Raw genomic sequence first — 18608 nt, forward strand, 5'->3', positions numbered from 1 at the left:
TTGATTGATTGATTGATTGAATGGTTGATTGATTGGTTGATTGATCGATTGGTTGGTTGGTTGGTTGGTTGATTGATTGATTGATTGATTGATTGATTGATTGATTGATTGATTGATTGATTGATTGATTGATTAACACGATTGCATTACAATTTTGAAATATACTTTTACAAGACAGATACACTGACATAAATAAGAAAATAGATTAATGTAAAAAAGAGGAGATGTGGTATGATTGCAAATGAGACAACTATCCACCAAAGTTCAAATGAAGTGGATGTAAGCAATTATAGGCAACCGTACGGCCTTCAACAATAAAAAAACCCATATTGTATCGTCGGCTATAAAAGGCCCCGACATGAAAAATATGAAACAATTCAATTGAGAAAACTAACGACCTGATTTATAACAAAACAATTTACGAAAAACAAATATGACAGACATGAACCAACGACAACCACTGAACTACAGGCTCCTGAATTGGGACAGGCACATAAAGAATGTGGCGGGGTTAAACATGTTTGTGAGCGCTCAACCCTCCCCTAACCTGGGACAGTGGTGTAACAGCACAACATAAGAACAAACTATAAAAATCAGTTGAAAAAGGATTAACTCATCAGATAGATACAAACAAAAACACAGACAGGACGTGGCAGGGTATATATCCATCTCTCATCCCTAACAACAAAAAAAGACACTAAGTACAGATCTGAGAGTACTCGCAGTTACTACATGTAACAGATAGTTTAAAGCCAATAACAACTAAACATGATTATGTATATTCGACTAAAATATCAATCGGTACACATCCAGTCGGAAAGCAGGTCACGGTTTGACCCCAAGTCTATCAGCAACAATAGAGTCACGTGACCGTGAAAATTTAGTAAAACTACGGATGAGACAAACCTCACTTTCACTCACTAAAATACCACTGTCATAGTAAAAACTTATTGATCAAAATAATCTTGAATATACATTGTTTTAACTCGTCAAAACTTACACATCAACTCAAAGTCCTTTACTCTTTATTTTATCTTCAAACTTGAAGTTTGTGTGAAAATTGTCAAGGCTCCTGATCGAAAAATCTAAATATTTTCGAGGAAACTAAAAATGATGGGCTGAATTTAAATTTGATAAAGCATCTCATTGAGACAAACACTCGATATGAATATCTAGGCAATACAGTTTTGGATACGCAAACGTCAAGTTATGTTCAACACGAAGCGGTGGTTTTTTTGCCGATTTGTGCAAATGGTTATCTCCCCTTGATATCACCAGTCAAAAATAAAAACCCACCAAAATGAATAAAAAGGAGTTTATTTTACAAAAATCAAGAAGGAAATAAAAGAAACTCGATTAACAACTATGTTATTATAATAATAAGAAGAGATACTTCCCTACTTTTCAGAGAAGGATTACAGGTAAAAATTAAAAGAAACAAAATTGGTAAAAATTAGATCTAGAAACCTAGCTGAATTGATATAAATTAGCCCTGGCTGATGAAATTTACTTTCAGTTTGTAATTTTTTATAATGGGATATGGAATCACCCCTAATGTAACTACTTCTAACAATGTTTAATTCAATAAAACAGACTGTATACAATTTAAATAATCTTTCTGAAAAAAAATAGTACTGACCATTTATATTTTATATTTTAATAAAGTGTGATCAAGAGTCACAATTTAGTTTCTTCAAAGTAAAAAAGCCTTTTAACTCAAGCCTATGTTTCTTAGTTGAACAGTACAGTACTGCCTAGAAAATATCATACAGAAAAAGGATAAGTTTACCAAAAAAATGACAAAAATTCTGTAAAAAAATAATGCTTAAAATTATAAGTGAAAGTGACATAATTTTGAATTTTAAAATCATTATTATGTAAAATTCAACTATTAGATTAGCTAGCACAGTAGCCCTTGTCCAATTTCTCAAGGTATTTTATAGTCCAAATAATTATGACGTCTTGGAAGGCTATTATAAACTTTTGCATTTTATAGATTATGAAAGTAAACATTTTGAAAAAAAATTGGGGCTTCTTCTCTTCAGGTTGCTGTATCTGCTGCTTTACATATTTATAAACAAAGTATTGTATATTTTACCTGAATAATTGGATATTAATCTCAGAAATGAAAGTTGGTATGACAAATCTTGTGCATTTTACTTTAATAATGATCAATGATGATTAAATATGACAGGATTTTGCCATTTGAATAAATTCAATTTTGTAAGCACACATCTCTATGAATTAATTCTTGTTAGACTTGAAAAGCTAGTGTTTGCTCTTATTAATGTAGCTTACTTAGTAAAGAGATAATTGATAAGCAAGGTTTTTAACTTATAAAACATAAATATAATTAACTGACCTTCATTTCCTTTTTTCATATGTTTTTTCCTCCAGAAATTTTCTTTGCAATGCATTTTCTATTGCTATTTTTGTGCTTTTGTTTATCCATAGGCCATCATTAATTTGTCATATTTGCTTCCAGCATAAATGAAATTTTCTTAGACCTATAGTTTCAAACGCCATAAAGAAGAACTTTGTTTGTTGTTTCACTTGTCCAATGTGTAAATTTTCACTATGCACATGACCCTGACACATATTTTGAAAACGTTATATATGACGTATGTTGAAAAAGAAAACAATGTCACCGTCAATTTGTGTAGGGGATCAAAAAGGGGTTTAATTACTTTAAAATGGAGATATCGTATGGAATTGTGAAAAACAACAATTTTTAATCACAATTTCATTCCTATCTATAATAAAATCGGTATTTTAAAGTACTTTGGAAACAGGTACAATGAAAAGAAGTTGAACTTTACTGTTTTGAAGTAGAAACGCAGCCCAAACCAGGTACAAATTGACATGACTGGTGGTCACCAAAATTGATGTATAATAGTAAAAAATGATGGCTTTATAATTGTGTAGAAATTTGAAATAGGTTACCCGGTTTCATTTAAGATTTTTAACGTTCTATTCCGTATTTGGATACGCAAACGTCAAGTTATATAAATTCGATGTTTTTGGCGAACAAAAAAGATGGCTGATCATTTTTAGAACGGACAGGATAAAGTAATAGTAAATAAAAGTTATTTTCGACAATGATTCAATGTCGTATTGAAACTATATTGTTCTCAAAATCTACAAACTTTAAAAATCAATTATAATAAAAGCATGACAAGTTGAAAAAAATAGTTTAAACGTCGATTTTTTAGCCGATTTATTTCGCGGACTTTTTGACGTCACCGACGACTGTAGCGCCACCTAATTAATTCCCCCTTCTATTGTTGCTGATAGAACTTGACGACAACGGACGTTTCCAAGGACTTGCTTTCCAACTGATCCAGCATCCAATGGACTTATTGTAAAGACGTCATTAACAGTCAGAGAAAAGCTTGACCTTGTGCAATGCCAAAATATAGGTATCGACAGATTGTAGTACCGTGAAAGTACATATGTGTAATATTTAGTATGGTTTCAATTTACTAATAACAAAATCAATATTTATGCCAATAAAAACAACAATCAATTATTTAATTACAGTGTGCTGTTTATCATATTTGTTTTTCGTTCATTATTTTGAACATAAACCAGGCCGTTAGTTTTCTCGTTTGAATTGTTTAACATTTATCATTTCTGGGCCTTTTATAGCTCACTATGCGGTATTGGTTTTACTCATTGTTGAAGGCCGTACGGTGACCTATAGTTGTTAATTTCTGTGTCATTTGGTCTCTTGTGGATAGTTGTCTCATTGGCAATCATACCACATTTTCTTATTTTTATATTGAATAGGTAACCCTTGAGAATAAGTTTGTTTAAAGGATTGATAAGTTTACCAGGATCGTATCTAAATTTCCGGGCGCATTTAACAGCATCACCGTAAAATTTAGGACGACATATTCCGTTTAAAATAAGTCATACTAGCAGACCAAATTTTTGTATCAATGGAAGAATTAAGTAAAGGTTTTACGTAATTTGTGGTAACGAAATCCCTGACTTAATAATTTACTAGTAATACATAGATTACGCTCATTGAAATCCAAAATGTCACTACAGACACGAGCATAGCGAACGAGTTGGGATATATAAACACCGTAAGACGTAGCCAAATGAACACCACCGTCCAAAAAAGGAAAGCTAACAATAGGGAAAGAAAAATCATCCCTTTTGTCTTAAATGTTTGTGTATAATTCCACCTTATGTAATAATGCAGATTCTTGGGTCAAGTGTCAAGTGTGGCTGATTTCCAAATAGCGATAAGGTCTATACAAATTTGCTACTAGGCTATTTACAGTTTAGTTTAGGAACATGATTATTGGACAGTGAGGAACAGCTGATTACCATTACACATACAAAAATTATACAGTCAAGCAGAAACTCCATAGGATACCTGATTACAATAAAAATTCTGATGTAAAGATAGATACAAAGAGCATTTGGGGGAATTAAACAATTATATCATGCTTACAAGGGGTATTTGCCAAAAATACCTGTTGAGAGGTAAAAAAATTTCCCTCGCCTAACGGCTTTGGAAATTTGTTTACTTTCAACCGGTATTTTTCGCAAATACCCCTTGTAAGCATGATATATTTTTATAGAGTTTCCGGTGTAAAACTGAAATATCTAAATCTAGGAAAGTACCGACTGAGTTTATTGCTGTTAATGTTTGATTTATTTAAAGTAGTTCTTTTGGGTAAATTTCAGCAGTAAATTTAGAGAACTAAGTATAGTTTTCAACCCGATTGCTGTCGGCAATTAAGACAGGTCACCATACCTGAACAAACTTTAAGACGACAAGTCCTTGCTTACTTCTAAAATCCACGTGCTTATAGGAAAACACCATATACACATTTAAATTCTTCCTTTTAACTAGTTCGGAGATCTTACAAACCAATCCGGCACTGCATGTGGGCATAATACCAACGACATCTGCCTATATTTTTCTTTTGTCAGCTGAAAGCAGCTGTGACATTATCATGCATAAACTTTTAAGCCATTGTTAAATATGCGTAGTCATTTCGAATAAGAAGTTTGACTGTATGTGATATGAAAAAAAAATGATATTTATCTAGTATAGATTAAATTATTTAGTAACTAGTATTTATGGATTTTTATTAGCCTAACACCTGCCATGACGGGAGGTTTTTGTGTGAAGTATGGTAAAATCAGAACAAGGAATAGTAGAGCAGGAATGTTTAGCCGTATCACTTTTTTGAAACCTGTGAGTTACTGACTTTACTGAAATTGTGGAATTTCTTAAGAGCGATGCAATATGGTTTACAACCAGGACATACACGTTTTAACTTGTAACCTCACCTCCACATACAACACCAACCCTTTGAAGCACTCTAACTAACAAATGTGTACTTATAGGGCAGATTTTGTAGCTAAGCACCTGGCTAATACAATGTAACAACAGGCAATTGTGCTATTTTTGAAGGACGTGCAAATGTATCATAATTTAATCTGTCTTTGAATTTTCAACTATTTATAATTTCAGATTGTTAGGGTAAAACCTATTATGGCTTCCATGACCAGCATGGACGACCAGGAAACAAAACTAGGAGGAAAATGGGTTGAAATGGATCAACCACCATTACTCAAACTTTTACAGAATATTCTTAGAGAGTACCCAAAAGATGCTCAAATATTTCACGTAAGCTAAATCTTTACAGAAGTTATCCAATCTTATGTCTTCATGATTCTGTGCAACAATTCATTTCCGGTAAGTTGCATTCAGCTTTCTAAATCAATTCAGAGATACAAAACCAATAGATATTAAGACAATTCATAGATATATACGTCACACACACTGACTATTAATTTAACATGTAGGTCTACCAGAACTTTCTTCGTTTAAAATGGTTCCTTTTTTGTATTAAAGTTTCGGTACAGTTTTCGGTACTAATGTAGAAGTTATAATCAGGAACCCATAGATTTGAAAATCAAGAGGTATAGACCACTTTCGAGTTATGTCCTTCACCGGAAAAGTTCGTCAATTATACGCGTCTTTATGACGTCATTTACCAGATAGAGGGAATCGCCTGTATCCCTGCACTATCAAAGTTCATCAAGCGTCTTCGCGATCGTCATTATGCAGGATAAACCAGAAATAATATTTGTTCCGTAGGTACTTAATCACAATTCCCCAATGACAGCAGTGCTGATTATTAATTGGATTCGCGAATAATTCGTTCAATATAGAATCATACTTTTTTAACCGCTCGCTCAATATTGAAAGAAAGTGAAGATGCCCCTAAATACACGAATGATGTTCACTAAAATCAAAATTTTTGACGGAATTGTAACGAACTCGAATGTGGTCTATTATAAATTTATTAAATAATAATCGTCATGTGTGCACACGAAAATAGGTCTGTCAGATATTGGTATCCTTTATAGGTTAAAGACCCTTAACTTCGCACAATAAAAAAAAAAACGTAAAAACTGCCAAACTATCTTTATTTTGAGATTCTACAATTGGTTTTTAGATATGAGTAATAGCCTTACCACAAATAAAAATGTTAATTTTGCTGCAACATGTCCAAAGCAGAACTATGTATATTTGATTTTTATGGGTAAGGCTACCGTTTATACTAAATCATCTAAACATATATGGGAGATTTTAGGTTTAACATGTTTTTAATGTCATACCTAAATAGTTTGTACTAAGTAGACCAGTCTATGTCATCCAACCAATTTCATTTTAATTCGATTTAGCCAGAGTTTATCTATAAAATGTTATTCTTCAGATTTACAACTAATTTCGGTAGATCGTGTTATTCTGAAGCATGTAAAATTTCTACAATAATTAAGTTTGATAAACAATATTTTCCTTTTCTCTCTTTTGAAATTTCTCACTTTAATCAAAACTAATTTTTGTACCGATTGAGGTTTAAACAATCACAATACTCTAGGATGTAGAGGGTGTTCATTTCTGTATTTGTTATTTTTATGCCATATTTTCTATAGTCGTTTATTTAATTCTTTTTATGTTATTTTTTTGCGATGTATTATTCTTTACATTAAAGAACCCCATTATTCTTCATTGTTTTGCCTATTTTTCTTTATTGATTATGAGTGGCACTTTATTCTCTATTCTTTTAACCCCAATCCAGACCCTCATTTTCAAACTTTTTAAAAAAATTTACAGGAACTTGTGCAGAATGCAGAAGATGCTGAAGCCTCAGTCATAAAGATTTTGTTTGTACCAGAAACATCTACTTCATCCCCGCCAGAGTTCGAAAAGTATTTTCAGGTATTTGTGTTTTTTTAGAGATATTATACATGTATTCATGTATCTTTACTTTTTGGTTGATAAGACTGATATTTGACTTCAACAGCTAGTATCGTACGAAATCACACAGTTTGATTTTCATTTGATGTACTTTAATGCAAATACAAAATATAATACGGTCCATTTATATCTGATACGACTGGTGTTTAACTGAAACAGCTAGTTTCCGATTAAATCGCGATTTTGTTTTCATAAAACATATTTCAATGTAAATACAAAATTCTAACGTTAGAGATTTTTTTAACATCAGAATTTTTTTTATCATTTGAGTGAGAAATGACCCGCTTTGATTTGTTTTGACGGACAGTGCAGTAGTTTTATTTGTTAGAATATGAAGGGGTAAACCTAATTAATTTGGTTACCGTAGTACTTTTGTTATAATGATATGATTATAATTATACTATGATTATTTAATTCATAATTAATCAGGGAACATGTGAACGAAAACATTTAAATTCAACAATGCCCAATACTACTATTGAAGCTGCTCGAGGATCATCTCCGGATGTGTATTCATTTATATTTGGAACGGGGACCCAGTTATTTGCCCCATTGAAACGCATTGAAAATCATAGTAAATAAATAGTGTGCTGTCCAATAAATAATTTTGATAGCCACCTTGGGACTTCTGTTTCATGTTGGGCATTTGTTTCGAAGTTTCTAAGTACAATCTCAGTGCCTCATGACCGGCATTCCGTTGCAAAATTTTGTTTTGATTGACAACAGGGTAGGTCTGTCTACTTCCGGGGAAGAATAAAGGCTAGAATTTAGGCAATTTACTCTATGTACCGACGCCTGATTACATTTAAATCAATCAAATTTTTTACAGAAATTCAAGCTAGAAAGCCTACCCTTTCAAATAAATCTACATTCAGTTACAGAACTTGTGTAATAATAAAACTACACCATTTTAAATAAAAGTTATATATTTTTTTAAGAACTACATTCGTGGTTACCGGAATGGTTGCCGTAACTGGGATCCTATTCCATTTAATGCGCTACATATGTTTAGCAGAGTGCTTTGCTCCTAGAATGAAACAAATGTTCCCGTATCATTTATTAAGAGTTAACTCATGTTCCCCTCTGAAAATCGAGACAATCTCTTGCGACTTTACTTTAATGGACATAAGGTTAGTACCGTCATTATTGTGTTCAAAATTATGTTAGACGTGAAAACAAAACAATAAAACACTTGTCATAAAATAAATAATTTTAACTTTTGATCGGTACTGTTTATCAATGTTTATGTCGTGTTTAGTTATAAAAGCAAGCGGATAGGAAAACTTGTATATCATGTATGTGAATTGATTTTTTATGTTCAGGAAGTAATAAAAGTATACATGTAAGCATTGGAATAAAACATTCATTTCCCCTTGGCTTAGGGAGATATGAAGATTTGTTCATCCCAAACAAATCATAATTCCTTCGGTCAATGGCCCCGGGGGATATGATTTTCTTGGGTGAACAAATCTTCATATCTCACTCAGGCAAGGGAAATAAATGTATATTGTCTACACCATGAACATTATCTCCAAAAAGCATTTCTTAAAGGTAATTTTTCAAAAAGCTGAGGCTGACTCCGACTGCTCGTATCGATACTTGGTCTTCTACATGTATCACATAATTGAAAGGATAAAGTGGTCCATGATGGTCGACCAACTTCAGAAACCATTCGGTCGCAAGGTTCTTGAAGATTGTGTATTTATGCTTTTATATTATTTTTCAGTCTCCAGGAGTATGTGTTTACAATGATGCCCTTTTCAATGAAGTGGATTGGAAAAATATTAGATCAGTGTGTATAAGTCACAAAGAGACAGAGGAAAACAAAATTGGAAAATATGGACAAGGATTCAAATCCATTTTTCATCTGACAGGTACACAAATATATGTTTCATCTGACAGGTACACAAATCCTTTTTGTACATATTATGTCTGCTTCAATTAAATTACTTTCTTCACAGATTAAGCGAAATAGAAAAAAAAATTCTATTAAGTGAGATAAGGATACTTTAGCTTAGTTATTTGAAACACAGACTAGTTGAACATTTATTTCAGTTGTACATGTGAACCTTCATGCTAATATGGAATTGTTTGAGCAATATATTTATTTCTGGACTTGGTAACTTGGTAATTTTTCTATCAAAACTTTTATTTTTAACCCGGCTATTTATCTTTAATCTATTTGTAATTTCAGTTGAACAATTTCTCCCCATGATAGACAAGGTGATCGATTTCCCGTTGCTCCCTTATTATATACCCGGTCAAAGTTGTTGACAAAACATGACAAAAATTTCATATATGATCATACCAATTAAAAGATATCATTTTTTTTTACAAACAGCAGTAGATATCGAAGATACTGTAAACATGTAACGTTGTATGACATAACCGGATGAAACATGTTGCAATATAAACAAAAGCTATGACTTTCAGTTACTGCAGCTGAAACTTTCCAAAAATAACGGACACACGGACGCACATTCCGACCGACTAGGGTTACAAGTAAACAACCTTACTAGATGCTTTTTTTTTTTTGGTTTATTTTAAGCAATGTTTATCTGTTGCACGCCTAGTTATCCACACATTTTCTTGTTAAAAAAGCAATAGCTCTTAATCGTTAGGTACGATATCTTTGTTTATTCTTATTCAAGGCGACTGATGGAAAACATAATTACTTATGTATTGCAAGGATCGCAGTGTCAAAAAAACAATTTCATGAATAAACACTTTGATACTTGTTGAAACAGATATGACTGTAACATGATTGTCATTCTTTGCTTATATTCATCCCTTAGTGTTAAAAAAATGCATGTTATTATAATAACATCTTTATTTTGATATTATGTTTTTTCTTATAGACCACCCTCTTATAGTTAGCGGAGATACAGTTCTACTCATAGATCCATTTAGACATGATTCATGCGGCTACTTCGACCTAAAGGGCATATTCTCTACGATATTGACTTCAACACAAATTAAGTCATGTTTTGATTCATTCGGTTTAACAGAACAGGCAATACAAAACAATTTTTATGATGGAACTTTGTTTTGGTTTCCATTTCGCAAGCTGGAAAGTGAATTGTCGAAAAATGTTTTTACAGAAAATAAAGTAGAACAACTGTTAAACAACTTTGCAGACGATGCGTCGATTATCTTGCTTTTCCTTAATCATCTACAGAAAATTCAAATGTACAATCACAGAGACCACACTACGCCCTACCTTCAAGTTGAACGAACATGTGTTCAGCTTTTATCAGAAACAAACTTTCAAGAAAATATGATTGATTTTGAAAATACTCCAGAGAAGTGTCTTAATATGAAAGAAATTGAAATTAAGACAGCAAGATCAGAAACTCCTGGTCAGACAGATAAGTGGGTAATTGTTAATCAGACCGATAGAACGTCTAATAATGAAAGAGACGAGTTCGATATAGGACCACCTTGTATACCAAACATTAGTTTAGCATATCATCATGCAAGCAGTGAAGATAAACCAATGGTTAGTGGTCGAATTTTTAATTACCTACCTTTGCCGGTTACATGCATCACTGGACTTCCCGTATGTGTGCAAGGACCGTTTGCCATTAGTCAGAATAGACGCGAGCTTAAACTTCCCGACAAGCGTTCAACAGATAGATTTGTTCTATGGAATGAAAAACTTTTTCAACTAATTCCGACTACATACAAATTATTAGTCAACTATTTAATATCAACCAGTGAAAGAAATGGTAATTCCGACCAGTTAGTTTCTATTGTTTACAACTGCATTCCAGACATTGATAAAGTAGAGACATTCTGGAAACCACATACAGAATCTGTCTATGGAGAGCTTCTGAACTTGCCTATTTTCTTCACAAAACTTAAAGATAACCATTGGGTTACCAAAGAGGTAGCATTAATTCAATCAATAGATAATGCAGTAGTTAGTACTCGAGTCACGACATTTTTACTTGATCACGAAATACCTGTTATCAAAATAGCAGGAAACATTCCATCAATATTAAGCCGTTCAAAAATTCAAATGATTACTCCTGGCTTCATAGTAAATTTACTAAAACATACAGTTCTACCTGAAACATATGATCATGAGATGAGACTATGCCTACTTGAATACATTTTGCAGGATCCCACATTAGACATTGAAGGTATTAAACTAATTCCTGTTGAGAATGGAGATTACATGTGTTTTTGTTCATATGAGTACGATGCTGAACCTGAGGAAGAACTGTTGTTGTTATCAGCTGATCAGCGAAGAGTATTCCAAGGGCTCGAGCACAAAATTGTCAAGACTGATGACCTTTCTGAACCAGCCTATCAAAAGTTAAAAGAAATTGCAACTAGTGGTAATTATGAAAAAAATGGTAGATAACCATGACAAATTATTGTTTTTGTTCAGTTATGCCGGTTTTATAGAGTTAATTGCTTTTTAGGATTGACTTTTATTGCAATGTTTTCAACGTTCCTTTTGTTATTTCATTGATCAAAATTGAAAGGGGGAAAGTTGATATGCTAACAAAATCTTTTTTAAATTTGACACTTGTTCAAGTGCTTGTCCAAAGTGAGGAACCTTGTAATTTTGTATTTATTATATTTCAATGTGTGTTACAACAATGTGAATTTGGTATTGTTTTTATTTTTTCTTAAAATCTCCTGTACCAAGTCAGGAATATGACAGTTGCTATCAAATAGTTCGTTTCTATGTATGTTAGCGGTTTTTTTTTGTTCACTTCAGTGTTCCTGTTGTTCGTTTGTTTTCTTCTTATAGTTGATGTGTTTCCCTCAGTTTTAGTTTGTAGCCCGGATTTGTTTTCTCTCAATCGATTTATGACCATTGAACACCAGTATACTACTGTTGCCTTTATTTATCTGTTTTTACTTTTTGTTTTTGTGACAAACCAACTTTTTATATTTTTCAGTGGTGTATAAAGTTTAATGATTGAACTCAGATAGGACAATGAACGTTTTTTTTTTAAATCTTTTTTTATATTATAATGGTATTTTATCATTTGTTTCAGAAAAATATCAACTATATTGTTTACATTTGGATGATCTGCCCATGTTGTTACAATCAGTAATAAAGCAGCATTGCTATCCTATTGATACAGACGGAGAAGCTGAGATCATTGAAGATTCTCCACTGACCATAGACTGGATAACACGAGTATGGACATTGATAAATTCGTTTGATCCGAATGATTTGGAACCCTTTGAAGATATCCACTTGATACCAAGGAAAAAACCAGCAGCGAACAACTTGTCCACTATTACACATTTACTTACTATGAAAAAGTCGTATTTGTTTTCTAGTTACGAAGGTTGTCCTCACATTTCTAGCAATATACAGACTATATTAGAGTCCGTAGGGGTAGAAGTGATACCACACCCATGCGATGTACTTCAACCATGTGAACATCTTCTTATTGGAAACTATATAAAGATTCCAACTTTTGATTCGTTGATTCAGTTGTGCAAGAACAATAAAGATCTTCAAAATAAGATTCAAAGAATTCTTGGGTTCAAACGCACTTTGGATTTACCGAATTCAGAAATTACTAGTGCTACATCATTTGGACAGAAAGAAGACCTTACTACACGGATAAAAGGGATACTTCGTGACCATCCCATTGATCATTCATTTATAAATGAACTTTTACAAAATGCAGATGACGCAGGAGCAACCGAAGTACATTTTGTGTACGACAAGCGACATCACAGCAATAGCAGAGACGGGATATTTGATGAAAGATGGAAACCACTTTTAGGACCCGCCCTTTGTGTGTTCAACAATGCTTGTTTCACAGAAACAGATATTAAAGGAATACAAGAATTGGGAATTGGTGGAAAATGTGGAGACAAATCAAAGGCTGGACAATTTGGGTTCGGTTTTAACGCCGTTTACCACATAACTGATGTTCCATCGTTTATTACAAAAGGACCAGATTCACCGGGAGGAGGGGTTTTCTGTGCTTTCGATCCTCATTGCAAATATGCTCCATATGCACATTACGACGCCCCAGGAATGAGAATGAACTTGGATGAACTCACAGAAAAGTATTCATCAGTTTACCGTTCTCATATCGGCGATGTACTTACATCCGAAACTGGTACATGGTTCCGGTTTCCTCTTAGGAACCATTTTATGATAAAATCATCAGAACTGCTAATAACCAAAAATGTAGACCCAGAAAAAGAAACGTTACGGTTGGTTGAATGTATGAAAGAGAACATAGTAGAAAGTCTAATTTTTCTTATGAATGTTAACTGCATTAAAATTTCACAAATACACGAAAATACTGATAATTTGGAATTGATCAAGAAGGCTGAAGTAGACCTAACACAGTCTGATGCTAACAAAAGAACCAGATTTAAGGATTCTGTTGGACGAAACGTCCAACTTCTCAATTCATCATCCACTTATCAGTGTACTGCGATTGAAGAATATCGATATCGCATGACAATAAACGAGGAAAATCAGCATTACAAGACATATTTAGTTGTTCAAGGTATTGGTCTTCAAAGTGTTGATCAAACAACAAGGAACGTTGTAAATGACGTAAAACGACTCCCAGTTGGAGGTGTCGCTATTCTGGCAGACTCGTCCGAAAACATCATAGAGGACAAACAACCAAAAACCAAATACAGGGTGTTTAGTACGCTACCACTTCCATCAACAACGGGTCTCACTGTTCATATCAATGGCCATTTTGAGCTTGATTCGTCTAGAAAACAGTTATTTGAATCTAGCCACTCAAGAAAACAAAACGATAACAGATATCAATGGAATAAAATTCTTTTACAACAAAATGTGTCTCATGTTTATGTGAGTTGCATAGAAGAATTGAAGTCATTTTTATTTCAAGACTGCAAAGACAATGAGTTTAACATATTGGGAACTTTTTTGGCTCACTTTCCTGTTGATAATACCCAACACACATATTGGCAAGAATTGCTATTATATTTCTATCAAAGTATAAAGACACGAAGAGCAAGTTTGTTTCCTGTAAGTCCGGAATACACTTCACTCATTATTGAAGATACGCAAGGATCGTCCAATCATATAAATAAAGGCAATCTAAATATAAACATTAAATGGGTATATGAAGAAGAGTCAAATGATGTATTCTTTGATAATTTGGATTCTCAAATTACTGGCAGTGACTGGCGAGATAGTGCAACTAATGACACAGTGCAGGAAAAAGCAGGAAGATTACGACAGTTTTTTGTCAACATGGGCATTAAACTATCATGTGGTTCCCAAGATTTAGAAAAAAGCTTTTCAAAAACCTGTAAATACCACAATGGTAGAAAGAAACACCATGTTTACCCTTCTTTATCCTCACTTGACTTTGTTTGTGTTTGTAAAGAAAACATCTTACCAAAATATGTAAGTGTGTTCATGGAAAAGAAATTTAAAACACTTTGCCGTAGTGAATGGGAAACAGCAAATAAAACCTTAGCAATTGGGGACATAAAGCTTTGCTTGGACTACCTTCTTAAGGCACTAAATTGGAGAGATATCATAGGTCTTCCACTTCTGTTGGCAGATGATGGTTTAGTTCATCCAATACAGTACAAGAATGAATTCTTTTTATCTGAATATCAAACCCTATTGGCTGGTTTGCAAGGAAGCTTTGTTCACAGAAGTTTGGTACCATCTCTTATAAAATATACAAAAGAATGTAAATCTACTGATTTATTCAAAAGATTAGATTTAGAGAATTTTGCTACAATTTTGCAAAAGTCTCAAGATAAAGTTCGACTAAAAAGCGCAAATATTATAGATTGGAATCAAAAGGAAACTCCAGTTGCAGAAAAATGGATAGACGAATTTTGGACATTCCTTAAGTCCCTACAAGAAGATGATGATAATTTGAGTATTCCATACTCGTTACACAATTGGTGCTTAATTCCAGCTCTCTTTGGAACACAAAAATATCTTGTTCCACTGGGAAAGGGACACTGTGTGGTAGATGGGAGAACATTCGAAGGTGACAAGAGTTTTGCAATGATAATAAAAAAATTGAAAATTCCAAAATCTCTAATAAAACATGATTTGAAAGGAAACTTATCTTTACTTGCTACTTACTCAGATACAAATAAGACATTTGACTGTATGAAGTACTGGATTACTCAACACAAAATTAAGTTGACCTGCCATGAATGTGCAGTTACACTTGGTTATTTCGGGCAAAATGCTGACAACATCTCCCAGGACCGCCTACGAGACATCAGAAAATTCTGTATTTTTGAAACAATAAATGGTAGAATAGAGCCCTTAGTTCATTCAAACATCGTTGCAACCGCAGTCGATTTTAGAATGCCTGTACTCGGATTACAGAACTTGTTCAACTCCATGAACATGACAGTCCTCAAATACAACCCCAATGCTGATAGACTATATAAAGCTATAAATTGCTGGGTTCCATCGGACAATGCAATGGTTCCTCCAATATCATATCTATATGCTAGTTGGATCTTACCAAATATTCACTTGCTTAATACATCTGATCGTATGGTCCATTTGGAATATATACGAGATCACTTGTTACACGACATTAGAATTAAAAAAAAACTAAAGGAAGCAAAGTTTATTCCCCAAAATAATGAAATAAAAAAGGCTTCTGAATTCTTTGACAGAAACAATAAACTGTTCCAAGAAATATGTGAAGAGTCGGAATTCCCAACAACACATTTCCATGATCCTATTTGGCACGGATTACTTAAAGAAGCAGGAATGAAAACGAAGAAATCTAAAGAAATTTTAATCGACTTTGCCAAAAGAATGACCAATATATCTTTAACCAAAATGTGTTATAAGCAAAAAACTATGAAGTCCAAAACTCTTGTTGAAGAGATATTTAATTTCATAAAAAAGGAACACAGTAACACTGATATTAGGGGTTTCATAGCAGAAATAAGAACAATATCTTTCATTTTCCCTCAGGAAATAGGCGATGAATTTACATCAATACACGCAGGAATAGCCGGAGATACCTTAATGCGATTTCAAGGGTCCCTGTCGGCCAACCGATTTCATATTGTGTGGAGCGTTGAGCCAACTTTACCAACCTATGCTATGGACGATGAACTAATGAATCGACTACATGTTGAACTAAGGCCTATCGAAGAAAGTGTTTTAAAACATACAGAAAATATATGTGCTGTTCTCAGTCTTTCTTTGAAGGAAAATCAAAATGATTTTGTAGAAAGTATAATGGAAGAAATATATGAGTATTTTAATACAACATCTCAGTCTGAGTTTGAGATCCTCAGAAAATTGTCATGTGTACATGTTAAGAAACACAATACGTTTGTTAGAGCTAAATACATCGTGAAAAATGTAACAAATGAAGAAGAAATAGTTCCTTATCTTATCCAAGCACCAGAGGAATATGCACCATACTACAAATTATTTCGTTTTCTTGGAATGACAGATACACCAACAACACAAACATATTCTAAAGTATTGTCATATTTTTATAAGGACTTTGGTAAAGAAAGATTAGATATCGAGCAAATTGAACAGGTAGAGAAAGCGATCAAAGGTCTTGTTCAGATGCTTCAAACAACAATGGTCGATGAAAGTCAGATTGATATTGATAACCTGATTTTAATGACAACAGATTATCGTTTGGTTCCATCTTCAGAAATATTTCTGGAAACTAGAGATGACGAAAGACAAAGAATAATGAAGAATGGAACTCTTAACCTGATGGCAGACTTGACTATGTTTTCTCTCAGTAAAATTCAGATAGAGGAAATATTCATGAAACTTCCAGAAAAGTTTCGACCTATTTTTGCAAGTACTTCCATTCATGAAGAAGTTCTTTCACCTGATGAATTCCTGAATAGTGATATTGCAGATAAACTTAAGGATTATTTAACCAGTGAACACTTTATAGATGGAATTTTGCGTCTTGCAAAGTACAACGCCTCGTCCAGAAATATGCAAATGGATGAAAGTTCACTTCTAGCCATTGAATCAAATTTGAAAACAATTCAAGTTTGCAGTGTTACAAATTTGCAAACTAGATTAAGTCTGAACAACAGAACGTTAAATGAAACGGACGTTTCAAAACGATGTTACCTAGATAAGCACAGGAATGTCCTATATTTTACATCTTTCGATGTAGATGCAGTTAAATGGCTCTCAGTATATGATTGGGATTTCGCCGCTGCAATACAACCGCTGTTGAATGGAAAAATTGAAAGGGATAAAGTTTTAACAATATTATCAAAAATTGACCTAAGTCCATTGGAATTTTCAAAACGCCTGGACGATATCGGAATACCACCAAAGAACGAAGATGGAAATGTTTCTTTTGTTCCACTTCCAGGTTCACTTGTTCCAAAAGATCTCGCTGAGTTTTTAGTCCCACTAGAGACTACAGTACCACGGAAGAGTTTTGTAGTTTTTAGCGATTGGAAATATGTTGATACAAAAAATCAAATCTATCAACCAAATACACATCGCTATAAATACGGAGTAGTTATAGATGTCATGTTGTCACACGAACAAAATGCAGAATATTATATTCTAAATGTTGGTGATTCGTCACCTAGAAATATGCCTATTTCAGAATTATTTATTATAAAAGAAATGTCAGAAATAAACTCTGTAACTTTCCAGATAAGTGACGATGAATACAGCCATAGACGCGATTTGACTCTAAATGCTGCTGTTAGGTTCAGAATGAATCAAAACCCAAATCCACAACCTGATGAGGGAAAACGTTGGCTTCAGCAAGCAAAATACGACTTTGAAGTAGCAAAGTTGACGAAAACAATGATTGATGCAGAGCTGTCAAAAGGCTACAACTGGATATGTATAATTTGTCAGCAGGTAATGTTTATTTATAGAATAATTATTTTAAGTACAGTAGGATTCCCCTTTACACAAACACGTGGTTTTTGAATAATCTTTTTTATGTCAAATTTTGAAAGCAAAATTTTTAAAACGTAGGAACGCACTCAAAAAGCAAAACAGCCTTAAAAAAACACCCAAACTCGTCCAAGGTGAACTTTATTATGGTAACCTAAGCTTTAGAAAAAACTTGATTTTATGAACTGAAAATTTATAGAAAAATGTATCCTTTGAATTATGCAGATACCGCAATTTATCCATACCATGAAACAGTAAATAACAAGGTTTTGATAACTGTTATATGATTTCTGTGGTTTAAGGGTTTCTCATTGGAGCATACGCCTACTTCTTTGGATTATCGAACCGCCGCTCTGGTCTCGTGGTAATGTGCTTGCGTCGAGTGCGAAAGGTCATGTGGTATGTCCCCTATCTAACCTAAGACTTGACAGT

The 18608-nt window shown here is 33.3% G+C and overlaps 1 protein-coding gene across 1 annotated transcript in view; it reads left to right on the top strand.

Annotated features, from left to right (window-relative positions):
• LOC127703168 (sacsin-like) overlaps positions 1-18608 on the top strand; it is a 40488-nt gene that overhangs the window by 19642 nt on the left and 2238 nt on the right. Inside the window, exons 3-7 of the mRNA XM_052207694.1 lie at positions 5498-5653; positions 7151-7255; positions 9021-9168; positions 10153-11637; positions 12310-18137. Coding sequence (XP_052063654.1) covers positions 5519-5653; positions 7151-7255; positions 9021-9168; positions 10153-11637; positions 12310-18137 — 7701 coding nt within the window. The 5' untranslated portion in view covers positions 5498-5518. The remainder of the gene's footprint in view (positions 1-5497; positions 5654-7150; positions 7256-9020; positions 9169-10152; positions 11638-12309; positions 18138-18608) is intronic.

Source organism: Mytilus californianus, unplaced genomic scaffold, assembly GCF_021869535.1.
Source record: "Mytilus californianus isolate M0D057914Y unplaced genomic scaffold, xbMytCali1.0.p SCAF_5, whole genome shotgun sequence".
Lineage (NCBI taxonomy): Eukaryota > Metazoa > Mollusca > Bivalvia > Mytilida > Mytilidae > Mytilus > Mytilus californianus.